General features: G+C 41.2%; 1 protein-coding gene across 3 annotated transcripts in view; it reads right to left on the bottom strand.

The window, feature by feature from the left end:
* The window catches only part of NOSTRIN (nitric oxide synthase trafficking), a 58032-nt gene extending 53772 nt beyond the window's left edge, over positions 1-4260 (bottom strand). Inside the window, exons 1-2 of one of the 3 annotated variants that reach the window (XM_012781871.3) lie at positions 4054-4260; positions 3779-3978 (exon numbers count right to left, since the gene is read on the bottom strand). Coding sequence is in view for 1 of the 3 variants with exons in the window: in XM_012781870.2 (XP_012637324.2) it covers positions 3779-3805 (27 nt within the window). In the remaining 2 variants the exon portion in view is untranslated. The remainder of the gene's footprint in view (positions 1-3778; positions 3979-4053) is intronic. The other 2 variants (XM_012781869.3, XM_012781870.2) reach the window with 2 other exon arrangements.
* Between the last annotated feature and the right edge of the window lie 16892 nt (positions 4261-21152).

Raw genomic sequence — 21152 nt, 5'->3', positions numbered from 1 at the left:
TTAAAAAAATTTAGTAATCTAGGCAATTGGCACATGAAATGATTAGACAGATGCCTTGTAGACAATATAAAGTGCCTATATCAAGCTTGGCCTGGCAGCTCTTTCTGAATTTCTATAGTTTACATGATGAAGTTATTAAATTCAGGTATTCTAGAAAAACTTATTTTGATGGATGCTAGTATGGAAATATTTTTTTTTTATAATGCTGATTCTAATAGTGTTAAATAAACTATGATATTCTACTTAAATTTAATAAAATGAGCTTTGCTGGATGCCTTTCCTATGCCAGGCACTGTGCTACCGATTTCAAGTGAATTCTGATTCACTGGGGGAAATATTTCAAAGCACTGCCCCGCCCCCCCAATTAAGGGATTACATGTATTTGTTGGCCATCTGTGTAGTATTTGGAATCTTCATGGCTGGCTGCCATAGATTATGAGATACAGAACATTAAAGAACACAGGCTATTCCGTCTTGTCCTCTTACTTTGCAGGTGAGGAAAAGGAGGCCCAAGAAACGTGGAATGGCATGTGACACGTGTCACTAACGCATGTTGGGGACACTGCGGGCCACTCGACATCCATGTTCCAGCCTCAGCCTGCCCCCCCCCCCATCTCTGTAGTGAGTCAGAGTCCCTCAGAAGCTATGGGCCATTCAGTTGGCATCATGTGAATTAGTTCCTGTCACCATCTGGTGGCCCAGGCTCAGCCACCAAACGGGCAGCTCAGGTTGGCATCTGAAGAAGCTCACAACCTAGGAGCAGCCTGCTACTGTTTCAGCAGCTGCTGACGGGAGCGGAGGGGCTGCCCATATGGAGTCCCTCCCTGGATACTGCAAGACAGGAATGGGCGAAAAGCAACAATTTGGGTACAGCTCGTTACTTGCCCTTGATTTCTGTGGCGTTATTTCATTGGAAGGCGCTGTTTTTTATGACTGGATTATTTCCTTTGGGGATCATTTAATCCTATTTCCTTGCACATGGATTTGAAGACGATTTCCCTTGGCATATTTTTTAGGTTTAGAAGCTAAGCTCACACAGGCAATGAAGCGTCAACGCCCACAGCCAATTCTTTTCCTTTTCAAAAACAGAACTTTAAAAAATCTTCTTCAAAGACGTTCTGACGCTCTCAAGATTAGTTGTACAGAATTCAGGCAAACTTTGTACCACCCTGGTGACAATAATTTGAAAATAGACACTTTGAGGTGGAAGGGCCCAGCTATCAGTCTATTTTGCCCAATCAGGGCATGACCTAAAAGAGATTTTAAAAAATTTTTTCTTGTACCATGGGCCCCTTTAGTAGTCTCATGAAGTCTGTTTTATCCAGAATAATATTTTTTATACATAAAATAGAATAACATAATATTATGCAGGAAACTATATTGATAGACATTTATATTAAAAACATATTTTTAAAATTGTGATATTATGCCTGCTTTTTAATTAACATAATAAATAACATGTCTTAAGAATTACCAAAATTTCTAAGTCAGGCTGAGTGTGGACAATATTTCTAGACATCTGCAACAACTATAATGTTATAGAGAAATACTCGATTTTTAGTGATTACAAAGTCACAGACGCTACTAGCAGTATTGGGTTTGTTGCCTATATTCAGAATGGAAGGAAATTCTAAATTTCACTTAGAATTGGTACAAATAGATTTGTTTTTTCCACTGAAGTTCAAGTGACGCACTGAGTTCCTCACACATATGTGTTGGTGTGGGCAAGGATAAGAACTGTAGCTAAGACTTTATGAATTGTGTTCCGTGCAACCCTAGGGACTCATGGAATGGGACATTTTATAGGTGGCTAAAACTCTGGATTCTTTTATGAAACTACTTAAGTGCTTCGTGAAGGATTAATTTGCAATCCATTCCCTTGTTTTATTATGTTCCCAAGCTGCAGACTCATCTTCATAAAGCATTGTTCCTTAAGTACAAGCTAAGGCTGTACCAGGAAATCAACTTGAACACTTGATTAAGATGAAACAATTGCAAATAAATAAATGTTCTGTGACTTTAGAGGGTTCAGAAACCCAGCCTGAAGGGATATCCGTCTCCCCATGACTCCCGGATACCTCTGGTGGCAATGAGCCCATGGCGATGACCTTCAGAGTTGTGGACAAGGACAGGAATCCTTGGGCAATGGCCCAGCTTCGGGCAAAGAGCTATTCGGCCTGGCAGGGAGAGCTCTAAAGAGACACAGAAGTGTCGTGATGGGTTGACTTGGGGCCTGGCCTGCTGCAGGAAAGTATTTCTCCTGATCTGAAGACTGGCTTTGATGCCTACTAAAAGGATGTTAGGCCTTCAGCTCCTTTCTTTCTTTCTTTTTCTTTTTTTAAGTTAATTGAACTTGGCCTCATTTTCCCTCTTTCGTCTCTTGCACTCTCCCCCTAGTGTTGACTTTCTTTTTTGGTGGCTATTAGTGGCAAGTTTTTGCCTCCACCTGTCCTGCCCCCTGTCCTCACCTGCCACCCCTGCACAAAAACATCATCAAGGGCATCAGTGTTGAGACAGGAGAGGGTTTAACAGTTCAGTAAGGAAGCAAACTCAGGGAGAGAAAAATAAACAAACCAACAAATAAACGATAAATGACTTCTGTAAGAAATTATACATGATGACCAAAGGAGAGACGATTAAGATTGAGGTCATTAAAGGGAGAAATTTTCACTCTTAAAATCTATATACAACTATACTGTTGGAATGTATTTTTACATTAAGCACATGTTTTTGCATTTAAAAATGTAAAACTAGGCAGAGCTGTCTACTTTGTTGTCATTATTAATATTACTAGTCATTTATAAGTTCATCTCATTTAACTCATCTGATCCTTGAACTCATTTTGTGGAATAACAGCTATAGTTCCATCTCTTCAAATCACGTGCTTTCTCCATTCATTGAATAAACAAAAAGGAAACCAAAAGTCATCAGCTGATCTTTCTCTTTATGGCTTTATTACAGTCCCCATTTATCCGCCTCTCCACAGATAGTGTTTTTAATAAAATACATGAAGGGTGATTGCAACCTTTTGCTTATGATGTCACCAATTTTAGCTTTTCTGCACCATTTATTGGGATAAGACACCCGTAATCCTTGATTAGGTTTATTTTCAAAAATAAACATATCCCCCCTTTATTTTAGTTGTTTCTTATTTCCTAAATGACTTCTCTGCTATTGCTGCTAACGACCTTGCAGTGTCTTTGGACTTTTGACCAATCTTCTATTTTTGGTAACGCTCCCAGAACTGGAGCAAACACACTGGTAAGCCACTTGGAGAAGCACCACAGTCCAGACAGGCTGGAGAGTCTGTCCTTCTTCCCGTAGGACTTGCAAACTTTGACTCTAAATGATGTGGGGGAAAAAATGCAAAAACCTTCCTCCCTGACTTTATTCTTAGAGCCAAAAATTGGCTGCAGACATTCTGTGTGTTTTTGTATCCACGCCACACATGACGTTGGCACCATTCGTATGTGTCTTTAGAATGTTTTCCAAACAGCCGCTATCTGCATCCAAATATGATGCTATCTATACTCACTCAAACTTTTTCCAAGAATATGAGAATGAAAGACAATTACCTGTCCTTTCACTTCCTAGAAAAGGCTCTGCTTCAAATTAAGCCAGAGAAAAACCAGAAACTCTTGTACCACAGCCAATATCTAAACCGGTTTGGTTTCTAAGTGTCTCAGATTTCTTTAGTAAAAATCCATTAACATATGAATGTACCCTCCATCTCTCTCTCACACGCATGCAGGCACACAAACCACACTGAGCTACTCACCGGACAATCGGTCAGTGGGTCCCTCATGTCGAAACGTTTCTGGATTTTGTCCTTTCACCTACGCTCCAGCATTCTGGACGTTGCATTTGAGGTCGGGTGTGTCCTGGACTTCCGGGATTCAAAGGGCCTAGAGTACGTCAGTCCTTGTCAAACACACCAAGGAGGAAGTTCCAGCCCTGGACTTTCATCCCGTTTGTTTCCTGAAAAAGCAAAGAACTGCTGTGGGTCAAGAAAGCCCGTGTGGAATGGTGAGAATGACTTCTGTAAATACTCACAGGGCGGAATCCCGAGTCCTGAACAGCATAGTTTTGAGAGAAGGCCCAGAAGCTATAAAATGGCCCCAATAATTCTGGCACTCAGTATGATGGTGGAGAGACTCATTCTTTAGCTTGCTGTATTAGTCATATTTTTTTATTTTCTGTATTTTATGATGCTTTGACCATTGGGAACCTTGTGGACCTGGGGAGAGACTGACTGCCTTTCTCAGGGTTAGCAAATTCCTAGAGATAGCAAACAATTTGCTCAAGAGCATGCCTTTGATAAGAAAACCAGTTCAACCCAGAGCTCGAACCCCCAACCACCTCCTTTATCTAACGCTCACATATCAAGCCAATATTATATCACCCCAGAACCAGGTACCAAACAACTAGGCGCCTAAACTTACAGAACGATAGCTATAAAATGTCCAGAAATTGCTACCAGGAAGCAGGGCATGCATTAACCACCTCTCTAAGCCTAACTCAAACCAACCATTGCTCCAGGCCCAATGGGACCAAGAAGCCAGACTATCAAATTAGGAAGAATTTGCCTTATGTTCAGTCTCATTTTTCATCACACAAAAAGATAGAATTAGAACTCAACCTTCACAACTCTTTTTTTTTTCTTTTATTGCTTTCTCTGCACCTGTGGTCCCAGTTGTCAATCCTTGGATTCCCAAATAATGGTCTGTTAACTTGTGACAGCCATTTGCCAGGCTGCGGACAGCTTCTTCCTCACTGGCAGGTGGGCAAGGGCAGGCCCCAGCTGAAAGGAGCCCCACTGACACAGTACAGTAAAACACTTCAGAGCTTAAAAACGTCCAGTTTCCACCTGCCCAGCTTGCCCACCCTCCATCCTCTGCCCCTGGTGTGCCAGCTCTGCTCAAAGTCCCTAGAAAGAATGTGGGAGAGGGAAGGACAAGCAGGGACCAGAGCTTGCCTTGCAACCAGAGAGGAGAGGACGGGCTTAGGCAGGGGCCACCACCCACACACTTAACGACGTCCTCCCCCTTGGCCTATCCAAAGTCCGGTTAGCACTGGAGGTTACGACATTGAGCAGTCGTCATGTGGCTAGAATCAGACAAGGCAGCTCCACACAATGAAAGGAGTTTCGAGGGAGAGTGGAAACTGAGGTTACTAAGATGTAACTCAGATTCGCAGCGTAGGGCTTCTATGTCCCCAGACATTTTAGAGAAACGGCTGCAGCAGCCTCAGTCCCAGGACCTGGGGCAGCTCAGTGTCTCCGTTGCGATTCCTGCCCCATTTTTCCTGCTGTTCTTTTTCTTTGTCTTAATTCAGTCTCAACCCAGTCCAAAATGGGCCGATTGTCCTCCTTTGCTGTTTGCATGAGAAATGCTGTCACGCCAAGCTTCCTGTGGTCTTCAGACCAATTACAGGTCGGTAGGACAGTGTTGTGTCCACACTCCTCTCGTGTGCCTGTCCCAGCAGGCTGGCTGGCTTTCCCTAGGCCTCCTAGACATCTGCTAAATTAAAATACCTGCATCTTGCCGCAGTTTCCCTCTCACAGAAGGTGCTAAGGGCAGCAGCGGTCCCCACTGAATCCAGACTGAGAATTAGAGTTCATCTATTCGTTGAGCTGCTCGGAAGGGTATTTGAATCTGTAAAAAGTCTTGATTTTGGAGGTCAGAAAGAGGTTTGTATCATTTATCCTTGGTCACAATAATGTTGTATAACAAGCAGAAAAACCCAGTGGCTTTCAAATGACACAGATTTTACTTAGTTCATGAACCTATGTTTTAACTCGGTGGCTCTCCTGGTGGCGCCTGGGCTCACTCATGCAAAAATGGGTCATCTTCCCAGCTCTGCTGATCTTGGCTGGGCTTTGGCAGAGCAGTTCTTCTGGGCTTTGCTGGGCAGGGGGCTGGCTGAGGGCTAGCTGTTGTCTGAAGCAATAATATTTCATCAGCTAGTAGTCTAACCAGGTTGTTCTCACGGTATGTCCGGGGAGCCAGGAGAGTGAGTGGAAGAGTATGAGGTCCCTTGAGGTACAGCTTGGAACCAACACACCATAACTTCAGCCACATCCAGCTGACCAAAGCCAGTCATAGGCCAGCCCAGATTCAAGGGTGTGGAAGGACATTCCTCTCCTTTTAATGGGAAGAGCTGACTGTCCCATTGCAAAAGGGCACAGATACAGAGGGGGGCAGAGAATTTGGATTAGTTTACATTCACTCTACTACAATGGTTGGTCAATATTTGCTCCCGAGTGACCAGACAGATAAAGCAGAAAGGACACAGGAGGGTGTGGCTGGTGTATGTCTTCAGCCTGGGATGACAGGTTTTGGACTTCAGCAGAGACTGGGGTTAGGAAGAGAAATAAGAGGAGCTAAATCATGAAAGACTCAAGACAGATATTTGGATAAAGGCCTGTCTCCTCTTCAACACCACATCCCACCCTACACATATTCTGCCAAGGGTCATGGCAGAGGACACCCCTCCTGGGTGGGGGAGGGACAGCACAGCAGGGTTCTGTAAGTCATCGCCAGCACTGAGGCAGAGGGGGTGGGCCATTGACAAGGCCACCAGAGCAGGCCAAAGTCAGGACGTCTGTCCTCGTGCGTGTGAGCTTTCCCTCCAGCTCCCTGACTCCCCAAAATGGCTCAGAGAGACTTTGGGAGGGGGAGGCTGAGTTCCCATGTAAGAGGGGCAAAGAGCCTTGTAGTTTTGGAATTAATATTAACATGCTTTCATTTGTACCTATAGGTTGATATATGTAGTGAAGCATCCCCTCAAAGAAGGTATAACATACTCATTTTCTGAAAAATTTAGTGCCCAAAGCATCCTTTTGAGTTCTCTGTCTTCAGATGTGTCTCTGGTTGTCTGTCTCTGACCCACGCTCATTCTCTGGCTTCTTTGCAGCCAGGCCCCCAGTCCGACTTGCTGTGTGACCTCTCACATCCTAATCTTCCTGCTTCCTCTCAGCCAGTGCTCAGCATGCCCCTTCCTGACATGGACTCTCTGTAGAAGGAAAACCTGCAGTGGATTCCCTTTGCGTCTGGCTTGGAAGCCCCTCCACTGGACTCCACCTAGAACATCTTGTGCTGCCTCAGCATTAGCATATATTTATTAAGTACTCATAAACAAGTGCTGGCTGTTAGTAAGTCAGTAAGAACAGGAGCCCAAATGCAATAGAGGCTAAGAACAATTCAAAACTTGCCCTGGAATTTTCTTTAGCAGGCAAAGCATGTGAAGAATTGGAAACAGGGCCGGGCGCTGTGGCTCACGCCTGTAATCCTAGCTCTTGGGAGGCCGAGGCGGGCGGATTGCTCAAGGTCAGGAGTTCAAAACCAGCCTGAGCAAGAGCGAGACCCCGTCTCTACTATAAATAGAAAGAAATTAATTGGCCAACTGATATATATATATATAATTAGCCGGGCATAGTGGCGCATGCCTGTAGTCCCAGCTACTCGGGAGGCTGAGGCAGAAGGATCACTCGAGCCCAGGAGTTTGAGGTTGCTGTGAGCTAGGCTGACGCCACGGCACTCACTCTAGCCTGGGCAACAAAGCGAGACTCTGTCTCAAAAAAAAAAAAAAAAAAAAGAATTGGAAACAGAATAAACATCACTAATAGAGACCTGGTTGAATACCGTATGGTAATATGAGCTCATATTTGGAGGACTTATAATGTGTCAGGCACTATTCTAAATGCTGTACATTTATCCATGGACTCCTCATCTGTGGATTTAACCAACCACAGAATGAAAATAATAAAAATACAAAATAACAATACAACAATAAAAAATAATACAAATGAAAACAATACAAGTATAATAACTATTTACCTAGCATTTACATTGCATTAGGTATGAGTAATATAGAGATATTCTAAAGTATATGGGAGGATATGCATAAGTTATATGCAAATACTACATCATTTTATATCAAGAACTTGAGGATCTGGGTATTTTGGTATGGGGGAGGGGTCCTGGAACCAATCCCCCATAGATACTGAGGGATGACTTATTAACTTATTATTGATGACATATTATTTTGATTCTTGTAATACACATAGAGAAACTGAGGCACAGGGCAGGTAAGTGACTTATCCAAGTTCACACAGTTAGTAAGGGGTATAGCTGGGACTCATCTGAATCCAATGCTCCCACGTTCAATTACCGTGCTATCCTGCCAGTCAATTCAGATAATGGGATACTAAACATGCAAAGGTTGAGGATATAGTATAGAATATTTAATTATATATATTGACTTAGAAACAGGTTGAAAAACAATAACTATGATTCTAGTCTGATACCTATATAAGAAAAAAAGATCCAGGCACATATACATTAATACCAGACAGACAACAGTGTATCTCTGAACTTTGGGATTCTGGAGGATTCTTACTTTCTAGGTCATACATTTTTGTATAATTTTAATATTTGAAACAAACATATATTACTTTAGAAAACAAAAAAGACAAGTAAAAATCTTTACAAGGATTTCAATTATGCTAAATTTAATTGTTAAAAAGGAAGAACTGACAATTGAAATGGCAACAGCATTCCTTATTATTTTATCCCTCCAGGATTTTGCATATGCTACTTCTTCTACCTGGAAGTCCTTCTGTCTTTATGTTGGCTTGGCTGGCTTTTATTATCTCCAAAGTCCAGCTTGTGCCATTTTTCCCAGACTACACTCTTGCCTTTGTATTAATGCTATCTATCCATTGCACATACCTCTTTTGATTCATTTATCCTATTGTGTTGAAATTATTAATTTAATGATCTGCCTCCCGCACTACTCAATGAGTTCCTTATAGCCAAGTACTTGGAGCAAAGTAAATGTTCAATAAATAATTGCTTTCATTTGATCAAATGAAACACTGAGAAGGTGACCCTAATTGGCAAGTTCCTCTTTATTGACAAGGCAGAAATATTGCTCGTGGGTAGGCCTATATCCTCAGCTCTCAGGAAGTAGAGTCCAAAACACTGAGAGAGAAGATAAGTGTGACCTTCTGAGCAGGAACTCTAAAATGGGAAATGGCTCAAATGCACTTGGGAGGCTCTGACATTGATTAAAAACAGCCTTGACAAGCAGGAAACTGAGAAGGACTCAGCAGGAATCCCAAGGGGCCACTTAGAGAACTTTCTTGGAGATTTGTTGGTTAAAAAGATATAAACAGATGAGGTAAAGGAGAGTCTTGGGGCCAAGAAGCAAAGCATGCTCTAATGTTAAGAATAAGTTTGGGAAAGCTGGAGTCTAAAATAAGCTGAGTTCTGGAAAGTTTGCCAAGAACATCTAAGAGAATTTTTTTGCTATAGTCACAGCAAGATGAATGTAAAGGGACAGCACCTGGGCTTAGGGCAGCTGGCCTGCTGGTACCGAAGACCGAGTGAGCAGGAACACTCAGCCAGGCTGTTGGGGCCCAGAGGCTGGGCCGTCAGGCAGTGCGGCTGGTCTTCAGCAGGTCACATCTTGAAAAGCACTTTCCCCTCAGGACTAGCCGTGACATGGGTGACATGTCTTGCTCTGCTGCCATTGCAGGCACATGAGAGACACAGGCAGAGTTCACAATACATGACATCACTTCCACCAATCACTCTCGGAGGGAAGTATAGAAGCAATCTCATTCTGATTAAATTACTCTTATTTTTAGTCTCTGGTTGCTGCAGTGATTAGTTTGTTTAATTTCCATATCTCTCCAAAGCTGGAAGATACATTTTTGAAAACTTGTCTGAATTCATATATTAAAAAAAAAAAAAAAGTACCTTTGCCCAAAGCCTTAGGAAGGGGGAGGGAACCCCAAAACTATCCAATTTCGAAGCACTCATGAGTATTTTAAACTGTAGCAGAAGCAGTGGGGGCACACACTTACAGTGTTACTGTTAATAGCCAGCATAATTTGTAGCATCTAAGGTAACTTTCATGCTCAGTTTGAACTAATTACACTGTGATTTCTTAAATTGCACAAAATAAGCATTCTTTTTTTACCTTTTACCACTTCATAAAGATTAACTAAGCTTAAAATCTGACCCCAAATGATCATAATTAACTTATTTTATATATATATATATATATATATATATATATATATATATATAATGCAAACAGGTCTTGTATTCAGTGTGCTAGGGTTTAATTTTCATTATGCATGCCCAAATTTCATATATATATTAATTTAAAAATTCCAAGTGTTAATGGAGAAAAAAGATGAAATGAAATGATTAATTACATAAAAGAAATTAGTATAAATTTACTTTTCCTTAATAAACTTGAGGAAATGAAGACTGATGGACAACTAATTAACAGTCAAGTCATCCTCTGGTCATGATCTATGGCTTTAATGTCCAAAGGAAAAGCATAAGAACAAGGACATTTTACAAATGCAGATTTGCCCAAATTACATTACGTCTTTATTTAATTACCTATGTTAATATTCATGCGCCATCACTTACATTTTTCTAAGCTCATCTATGATCAGCCTTATAAATCTTGATTAAAATGTACACTGGAATGTCTGGTATAGGGTTGTTTTCATCTCCAGGGAAAATTATGAGTTTGGCATTTTCGCATACGTAAATACAGTGTCACCAGCAGAATTTGTCTTTTCCACCTTGGTGCCCTCTGTACTTTTTAAGCCGTTGATTTATAGTTATTTCCTATAAATCATTTCCAGATTATGGTGATGGAATCTTAGAAAGAATGCAAAGCAGTCCAACCACTCTATTTATTGTGGTTCCTTCTGCAGCAACAACTGAGGGGCTGAGGGTTGGGTATGGAAGGCTGGAGAGCTTTACTTTTCATTTCCTTTTACACATTTTGAATTTTATATGATGTGCTTGCTTTATCTATTCAAAATTATTTACTGGCTGGGCACAGTGGCTCATATATGTAATCCCAGCACTTTGAGAGGCCAAAGTGAGAGGATCTTGAGCCAAGAATTCAAGACTAGCTTGAGCAACACAGTAAGACCCATCTTTAATATACATACATATATATATAATATATAATTTCAAAATTAACTGGGCATGGTGGTGCATGCCTGTAGCCCCAGCTACTTGGAGGCTGAAGTGGGAGGATCCCTTGAGCCTAGGAATTTGAGGCTGCAGTGCATCATGATCACACTTGTGAATAGCCATAGCCATTGCACTCCAGCCTGGGAAACATAGCGAGAATCCCATCTCAAAAAAAAAAGTATATACTAATTTTTTTAAGCCACTGCACACCCCTAGGACTAAGGGCACACAATGTGTAAAGCCTGTTCACTCAGAACTTAGGTTTAATCAAACAGCCCCCTGTGTACTTACTAAAAATCTTCCCCTGTTGTTTTCTTACTCAAACTATTTGATTCCTTAGCTCCTTCTACAACTCTTCTGAAATGGTTCTACTGCAAATCACTGGTTCTTTCATTCTGCCTCTCTGCAGCATTTCACACAATTGATAATTCACTGATGTGTATTTGTTCATTCATTCATGCAACCCTTCTCTCAGGAAGCCCAGTTTGATGAAGGAAGGTTACATTACTTTATGATAGATTATATCAAAGAGGTCTTTACAGAAATGCAATGAGAATTCCAAAGAGGTACCCAGCTCAACCAGCTGGGGAAGAAGAAAAAATTGGAAAATGCTAATAAGAGATGGTCACACTTGCAGATGCTTGAAATGCATGTGTTAAATGTATTTGGCTATCAGAGTGAATGTTGGTGTATTCAGAAAATTACAAATCTCTCAAGAAGGCCTTGAACACACAGTTTGTGTGGGATTTTATAGCTGAGGAGGCTGGAGAGAGGCACAGAGGCCAGATCTTGGGACAATCCTGTCCCGTGTTTTACGTTTAAGCCAAAGGTAGCTGGAGCCACATGGGGGTCTTCTCTCCACATAGGATTTCAAGCACATTTGTGATATTTAGAGTTGCATTTTATACTGTTCGCTCTAACAGCAGTATAGAGATGCTAAAGAGGATTAAAACACAGGTCAGGAAGAGTGGGAGCCTGTTGCTAGAAACCAGGAGGAAAATGGTGAGGTCTTAACTAACCTGGAGAGGAGGTGGTAGAGTTTTCAAGTGAAACTAGCAAGACTTAGTGGGAGGAATCTTGAATCTAGAATGAAGTGCAGGCTTCTGGTATCCTCCTTAAAATTTCCCTCTCTATGGCCTCCACAGGGCAGGAATTAATAGTATAAGCTTTGGAGTGTGGAGGATTCAAAAGTTGGCTACAGTACACATTAGTACGCTAATTTGGGGAGAAATTGCTTAACTCCTTTAAGTTGCAGTTTTCTGATATGCAAAATGGAAGTAATAATACCATATCCCTTTTAGCAGAGTATACATAATATGTGTTCGATAAACACTGACTGCTATTATTACTGTTATCATTATCACTTTAATTTATTTTTTGTAAAACAAAATAAGATGTTAGTAAGATGATTGTGTATTACTTGCAAAAACTCATGATTATGCTACTCACCAAACAAGTTAGAACTCTCAAGAAGTTTTAATTAATGTATTTTATTCTTTCACTAAATTTTCCTTTGATAGGCTGAGGTTTTTTTGTATCATTATTGCTCTTGGAATTCAAAGACAGCATTTTCATTTTACACAATAGACACTGTTGCATCTAAATATCTGAGAATTTCACTTGGGCCATTAATAGGGTTTTGAAAACAAATAAAAGTAATTAAAAAATAATCTCAAAAGTTACAAAGATTTTTTTCTTCTTTTTTCCTGAATAAGTTGCCTACTTAATGCCTGATCTCTCTTTAATATTTTAGTGTGCATTTCCTACAAACAAGGATGTTCTCTAACAAGACCACAATACAACCATCAAAAGCAGGAAGTTAAATTTGATTAATCACTACTATCTAACCCTCAGTTCCACCAATTGTCCTACGTAAGTTCTCCATGGCAACAGGATCAGTTCAGTGTCATGCCTTGTGCTCAGTTGTCAAGTCTGTCTAGTCTCCTTTATTCTGGAGCAATTCTTCAGTCTTCCCTCGACTTTCCTGCCACGGACAGATTTGAAGATTACCAGCTAATTATTTTAGAAAACGTCACTCAGTTTGGATTTTTTCGGGCTACATATCTTTGGCAGGAATATCACAGAAGCGATGCTGTGTTCTTACTGCATCCATTCAAACGATTCACGATTTCATTTGCCCCATTCCTGATTACGATGGTGTCTGCCAGGCTTCTTCACTGTAAAGTTACTACTTTAATTTTTGCAGTTGATAAATATTTTGAGGGGATGTACTTTGAAACTAGGCAAACACCTTGTTCTTCATCAAACGTTCACTTTGCTATTTATTGATTTATATCACATGAACTCAGTTTCCCATTTTATTCAATGCATTATAATTCGTTATTCTTATTAATTTTGATGTACCGAAAATCCTAGATTTGGCCAGCAAGAGCCCCTTCAAGTTAGTTGTGTACTCCTAACCTTTCCCCATTATTCCTTTTTTTTTTTTTTCTGAGACAAAGTCTTGCTCTGTTGAACAGGCTACAGTGCATGGTGTCAGTCTAACTCACAGCAACCTCAAACTCCTGGGCTCAAGGGATACTTCTGCCTCAGCCTCCTGAGTAGCTGGGACTACAGGCATGCGCCACCATGCCCAGCTAATTTTTTCTGTATTTTTAGTCAGCCAATTAATTGCTTTCTATTTTTAGTAGAGATGGGGTCTTGCTCTTGCTCAGGCTGGTCTTGAACTCCTGACCTCAAGTGATCCTCCAGCCTCAGCTTCGCAGAGTGCTAGGATTACAGGGATTACAGGCATGAGCCATGATGCCCAGCCCTTTCCCGATTATTCTTTGAGCATTTCTGGCCCAACAAGATGTTCCACAACCAGCCTTTGCTTTCCCTACCCCAGCTCTGGATTCAGCCACTTCTGAATGTAGGTTCTTGGAGAGCCCTGGTTCCTTTTAGTGGAGAATGGGTTTAGCATGGACTTATAAACCAAGACCTGGGGCACTAGGTGTGCTGAGGAGGAGCTATTGAGGAGTCATCGATTCTAGGCCCTAAAGTAGACAGAGTTAGGGAATACACACACACATTTATATTGTTTTATATATGCTCACGTATACATGCAGATATATACTTACATTATCCTCACTCTGATATCTATCTATCTAGCTATTAAACCATACACAGTACCCATCAATTCATGAGGGGATTGAGAAAATGCAGTATGTATATACATACCATGGAGTACTACTCAGCCATAAAAAGGTATGAAATAAGGCCTTTTGCAGCAACTTGGATAGAACTGGAGACTATCATTCTAAGTGAAGTTTCTCAGGAATGGAAAAACAAACACCACATGTACTCTCTAATAATTGGGAGCTAATCACTGAGTGCACACGGGCACAAAGAGATGTAAAGGTCATTGGAAATCAAGAAGCATGGAGGGGTAAAATAACCTACCTGTCGGATACAATGAACACTATTCTGCTGATGGGCATACTAAAAACCCCAACTTAAGTATTACAAAAGGTATACATGTAACAAAAACATTTGTACCCCCATAATATTTTGAGATTAAAAAAAGATAATACTAATTAATAATGCACATTTAAAATATTGTATTAATAAGCTTTAATGAAATAAATGATTTTAAATTAAAAACAAATTGTATTGTTTTTTAAAAAAACAAACAAAAACCATAACCATGGATGTCTATGATTTTAATCCAGTACTACTAAGGTCAATCCATTTTCTCTTCCTCCATATTTGTAACTCCCTGCTCCAGCAGTGAGAAAGTGACTCCCATTATTCTTAATATATTAATATTTATGTTGATTCTAGGCCCTAAAGTAGACAGAGCTCCTCCTCAGCACAGCTAGTGCCCCAGGTCTTGGTTTATAAGTCCATGCTAAACCCATTCTCCACTAAAAGGAACCAGGGCTCTCCAAGAACCTACATTCAGAAGTGGCTGAATGTCAACATAATAATTATGTTGATTCTTAATATATTGATATTTATATTGATCAGACTGTGTGTATGTAACCAGTCTCCCACTGCTGCCACTCTGACTTCCCATGCTCCGACTTCCCATTCTGGGTCACCCCGCTGCAGGGATGGCCTCACAGTCCTGCTTGGGCTCTGAAACCTTGTGCTTCCTTCCCCGACTCCCCGCCTCGTATAGCTACCCTCTTCACCTACTGGGGCTCAGATTCTCCACGCTGGGCTGTCCTCCCCTGGGGGCACCTCCATGTCCCAGCACCCCACTCTGGGCCACCACAGCTGCCTTGCCTGACACAGACATCTGCTCTGCCCTGTCCTGTCTCAGGCTTCGTGACTGAACGATCCAGGAAGAGAAGGGAAAGGAAGGAAAAGAGAAAGAGAAAGAAGAGAAAGTCATTGTCATTATTAGCATTGTATTTTTTTTTTCTTATCATTGTTTTCCTTCCTTCCTTCCTCTTATCTCCTAGACACGGGCATTTCTCAACCTTCTGCTTTGGCGGGTGCCGGCAGCAGAGAAATGACTCAAAGCTCAGACTAAGTTATTTGCATCCCCACTTTCTGGTTGTAAGACCATGGGCAAGGTTCTTACAGTCTTTGTGCTTCTGTTTCTTTATCTGAAAAAAAAAAAAGGAAATAATAATAGCACCTAATTTCAGTCCTATATTTCTAATTTGTGGCAGAGACTTCCACATGAATGGTGTCTCATCAGCTTAAATTCACAACGTAAAAATAAGCTCATTTTTTTCCCTTCCAAAACAGAGTCATCTTCCCAAAGCTCCTGTCTCTGCAAATATATACCTTCATTCTACAAGCATTTATTGAGCACCTACTATGTAGTGGACAGTGTGGCTGATGAAAAGGATCAGATCTCAAGGGCAAGGTCTTTGTCCTGAAGAGGCTTCCAGTTAAGTGGGGGAGGCGGTGTGATGAGCAATCTGATTGAGCCAGATGGCTGTACCTTTTCTTCTCTAGGAAGAGCACCAAATTCCAAGAGAATAGGGCTTTCTGGGAAGAGGTGATGCATAAGTTAGTCTTGAAGGCCAAATAAGAGTTAGCTACAGGAAGAGGAAGAGGGAAAAATCCTTTGAGGCAGGGTAAGCCGCATGGACAAAGTGCTGGAGATGTCACAGGGTGTGGCTCATTCTGAGACAGCAGGTGGAGTAGGAGGTCAGGGTCAGTCCACTGACTGTGGGGTGGGTGCCAAGGGCTGACTCACTGCCTCACCCTACGCTCTTTGACTCTAATTCCCTTCCCCTTTCCACTCGACTCATCCAAACCTTACCCATTCTTCTTGGATTTCCCCTTGAAACATTTTCTTACCTGAATCCAAAGCAACCTCTCCTCTGAACTTTTCTGGCAATTACTATTCTAACCGTATATTTGAAATGATGATGATAGTTATGTCTTCTATCTCTAGAGTAATTGCTGTTTTCAAAAGCCTTATACCTTTATCATTAAGTTTGATTTGCATAATAAAACAAGTATTATTTCTTTAGAGCTATCTTGACCCATTAAAATAACTACTGCTTAGGGCCTACTTCCCCGGCCAGATTGAGAACCCCCTAAATATAGCAGCTTTGCTTTTGACTTTTTTCTACCTGTCACAAAGCCTAATATAATCTTTCGTATGGAATTGGTGCTCAATGAATGTATTGACTTAACTTTGATGTGCATTTTATTGTATTCATTAGCATTCTGGCTGAGTGTGTAAACTATTCTGTACATCTGGCATAGTGTAAACTATTGTCTAGCATAGTGCAAACTATTAAATACACCCTCAGAAATGACTTGTAAGTGATACAACGAAGAAAGGGCAGCACTGGAAGTAAAGTATAGCATGTCAGGGCTGTGTTCTATGTACCATCTAGTACCCTCAACTGGGAGAAAATAAATACTCATTACTCTTAAAAATCCTAGGAACCTTTTGAATTTATCTTTGGTGTTATGGCTCTAACAGGTCTGACATCCAGCATAGGCTGTTTAATGGCTTACCAGATAGTTACTAGCATTCTAGACTAGGAACACTAGTAGAAGACAAGCATTTAATCCTGACGAATCAAATTAACTGCTATAACTAAAAAACAGGAGGGCTGGTAATTATCCTTTTATTTCCTATAACTTCCTCACACTGTAGCTCTCCATTCCTCACCCCCTACCCAGCCCTAGGAACATTTCCCTGTGAGAGTCTCAGCCCATTCTCAAAACCCAGACCTCTAAATAATTGATTCCACTACCTGGATTTCATTTATCTTTCTAGTCTGCAATGCATTGAATTATTCAACTGTTTGGACTGATTCCTTTTGAGCCTGTTCCTTTTGAGTTACGTGTTTGCCCTCACAACTTCCCAGGATTAAGGTGGGGAAGGAAATGCTTCGTGAATTGGACCAATACAGTGAACTTGAAAAAAATGGAGTTTGGTCATTGATGTATTTAATTTATTGGCAGTCTTCCCCAAGAAGGGCTTCTGATGTGGTTGATAGCACTAAATAATGTAATGTGAAAAAGAGGGAAAATAGGGATAAAACTACAGGAGGAAAAATCAAAGATCTGTAAGGAAAACTAAAGCAGGTGGATAAGAAAAAAGTCAACGGAGAATTCAAATGTAGTAGAAATCTCAGCAGCCCATCTTCACAGATGAATGCAAACATTGGAAGCAGTGTAATGAACCAGGAAGAGTATGCATAAGTTTTGAGAATCACTCAGGTCTAGGGTCAAATCTCAACTCTACTGTGCTGGTAAATGTTTAACAACTGGCTCATCACAAATGAATGAATGAATAAATAAATAAATAAGCAAGCCCTGAATTGCAGCTTTTGGTTATTTCTATAGAGTAAATAATTCCAAATTTTAAATGCAATGCCACCAATGTAATGTTACCAAACACAGTTTGGGGAAGAAATGAACAATAGCATACCATCACATAGTGTATCCGTCATAAGACACTACAGATGGAAATAACCTCAAGAGCATAGATGATAGTAAAATCTTGGAAAATCATTAAGAAGTGATGTTTTTGAGTATTTATTACTTATATTTTTAATTTATACCTGTATATAATAATGATGGTGTTTGATGACCAGCTGGCAAAATTTCAGGAATATAAGAATCAGCTTTTACAAGATGGTATGAGTTGGCTCCAGCATTCCACTGATGAATAATAATATAATTGATCCTTATTATTGGTGGAGTTCATATTTTCAAATTTATCTACTTGCTGATATTTATATGCAAACCCCAAATCAATATTTATAACATGTAATGGTTAATTTTATATGTCAACTTGACTGGGCCACAGGGTGCCTAGATATTTGGTTAAATAATATTCTTGGTGCACCTATGAAGATGTTTTTGAATGAGGTTAACATTTGAATCTGTAGACTGAGTAGATTGCCTTTCCCAATGCGAGCAAGCCTCGTTCAATTCTTAAAGGTCTGCATTAAACAAAAAGGCTCAGAAAGGAAGAAATTGGTTTTCTCTGCCTGACAGTTTTGCCCCTAGACTCAGATTCCAGCTGAAACTTAGATCTCTCCTGCTTCTCAGGCTTTTGGACTCAGATTGGAACTGTACTGTCAGTTCTCCTGGGTCTCCAGCTTGTGATTCAGATGTTGGGATTTCTCAGCCTCTGAAATCTTGGTGTGAGCCAATTCCTCATAATAAATCTCTCTCTCTCTCTCTCTGTCTCTGTATCTCTCTCTGTCTCTCTGTCTCTCTGTCTCTCTCTCTGTCTCTGTCTCTGTCTCTCTCTCTCTCTATATATATATATACGGTTTAGAGAGACAGGGGTCTCACTCCTAGACTGGAGTGCAGTGGTGCAATACAGCTCACTGCAACCTCCAACTCCTGAGCTCAAGCAATCTTCCTGCCTCAGCCTCCTGAATAGCTGGCATTACAGGTGCACACCACCACACCTGGTCAATTTTTAATTTTTTTTTTTTTTGCTGAGACAGGAGTCTCCCTATGTTGTCCAGGCTGGTCTCAACTTCCTGACCTCAAGCGATTCTCCCACTTTGGCCTCCCAAAGCATTAGGATTTCAGGCATGAGCCATCGTTGCCAGGCCACATGGAACTTTTTTGTGTGTCATCTGTAGACATGTGCAGAATGGTGAAAATTTTCAGTGACTCAATGAACATATTCTCAGCTGAGTCTGAACAAGGTGCCACTCTGTTCTTGTTTCAGCCATCATACTTTAAACAAGTATCCTTTTTGTGGTCTAGTTAATGCCATGTCTTTTGAATTTTTGTGCTTTTTTTTTTTAATGTGGTGTATCAGCTGATTTATTTTTTATTGCGGCATATTATGGGGGAACAGATTTTAAGGTTTCAATAAATGCCCCCCCCCACAAGTCTGAGTTTCCAGCATGACCATCCTCCAGATGGTGCACATCTCACTCCTTATGTATATATATACCCGCCCCCCTCCCCCCTCCCACCTGCCCAATACCCTATTACTGTAGTACCTATGTGTCCACTTAGGTGCTTTTTTTTTTGAGGTGATTTCTCTGTTTAAAATGGCCCCAAGTGTAGTGATGAATTGTTGTCTAGAGTTCTTAAGTGCAAGAAGACCATGATGTGTCTTACAAAGAAAATATATGTGTTGATAAGCTTTGTTCAAGGCACAAGTTATAGTGCTGATGACTGTGAGTTCAATGGTAATGAACCAATAATATATATTCAATAAGGGAGCCTTTAAACAAACACGCACAAAACAGGTTATGTAATTAATTAATGTTGTGACCGAGGCTCAAAGGAACCCAACCTTGTATTTTTTCTAGGAGTAATGGTTCAGTATTGGCTAATTCAGTGTTTGCAGTGATTTTATAGAATATAACTATCATGAATAAAAAGAATCAACTGTCTACCTTTTAGGGGATGGATGGCTTGCCTGAGATAGATTTTGCACCCAGCATGATGCTTGACACAGTAGCAAAGCCCTAAGAGGTTTATTCTCTTCCTCATCCCACCTCCCTGAACTGGTTGGTGTGGCGCTAACCCAGGCAGGTTCATTCATACGCCACCTGCAGTTAGGAAATCTACAGACAATGAGTATTGTCATTCTTGGCTGCTTGCCTCCTCCAGAAAGATGTTTTGGAAATTGCTCTCGTCCATCAATTCACAGTCCACTAGGTGTCTTTGAACTTCATAAAGAAAGGTGCTAACAATAACAATGGAAAAGCACTATTAATACCTTCCATCAGGAAATTTGCCCTTCTACCTAAGGTTTTCCTCTGGCTGATGGTGGCCAATTTCTCATACTTTTTTCAAGCTATTTTCCTTGGAAGGACCTGGAGGCTTTTCCTGTCCCAGATCTCAGCATCGTCACCACAAAACCTTACTCCTTTCAGTCTCCGTCAGAACTGCCTTTGTTGCTTGTGGGTTAAATCCTTAGTAACGCTTCATCCTTTGTTTCTTCCAGTGGCCATGTGCCGGCCATCCCGCCTTGTCACGTGATGCCCAGCGCACACCTGCAGACACCACCGACACACCAGGAGTTCGAGAGGAGTTTTTCCCGTTATGATTAGGATGGGCATTATGTGGCCCGCGTTCTTTCTCTCATTAAAGGTGATAACCGATAAGACTAGGTTACTCCTTCTCAAATCCTGGGAATGTTTCCCATTACCCTTGGCCTAAAACTTACCTTCCTTACCATGGGACACAGGCCACACACGGTCTGTCTCTCCCAAACGCTGCAGTCTCCCTCATTTGCATCTCCCTCACCTGGTCTCCCTCATTTGCTGTGCTTCATCCACACCTGCCTTCCTGCGTTCCTTGAGTTCACACGCATATCCCCTCCTCGGAGCCTTCTTCATCTTTCCTGCTCCCACTGCCTGAACCACTCCTACGTGAGGTCCTCCCCCAGCTGCTCCCATCACTTACATCACCCATATGTGAGGTGTCTGGGACCATGCAGTCTGAAGAGCCCTGGCAGTCACCTTGTTTCTCCATGACTTTTGTCCTTCGTTGCTATGTGGAATTGCCTTGTATTAAGAGCTGAATGGTGTTTCCCCAAATTCATGCTGAAATCTTTACCTCCACTACCTCAGGAAGTGACAATTTGGGGATATAGGGCTTTTAAAGAGGTGATTAAGGTAAAAGGAAGTCTTATGGGTGGGCCCCAATCCAGTATGACTGGAGTCCTTGCAAGGAGAGATTAGGACACAGAGAGGTACACAGAGGAAAGAGCTTGTGAAGACGCAGTAG

The sequence above is a fragment of the Microcebus murinus genome, chromosome 8, assembly GCF_040939455.1.
Source record: "Microcebus murinus isolate Inina chromosome 8, M.murinus_Inina_mat1.0, whole genome shotgun sequence".
Taxonomy (NCBI): domain Eukaryota; kingdom Metazoa; phylum Chordata; class Mammalia; order Primates; family Cheirogaleidae; genus Microcebus; species Microcebus murinus.
Note: the sequence above shows the minus strand (reverse complement) of the source record. Positions and strands in the feature narration are given on the sequence as shown.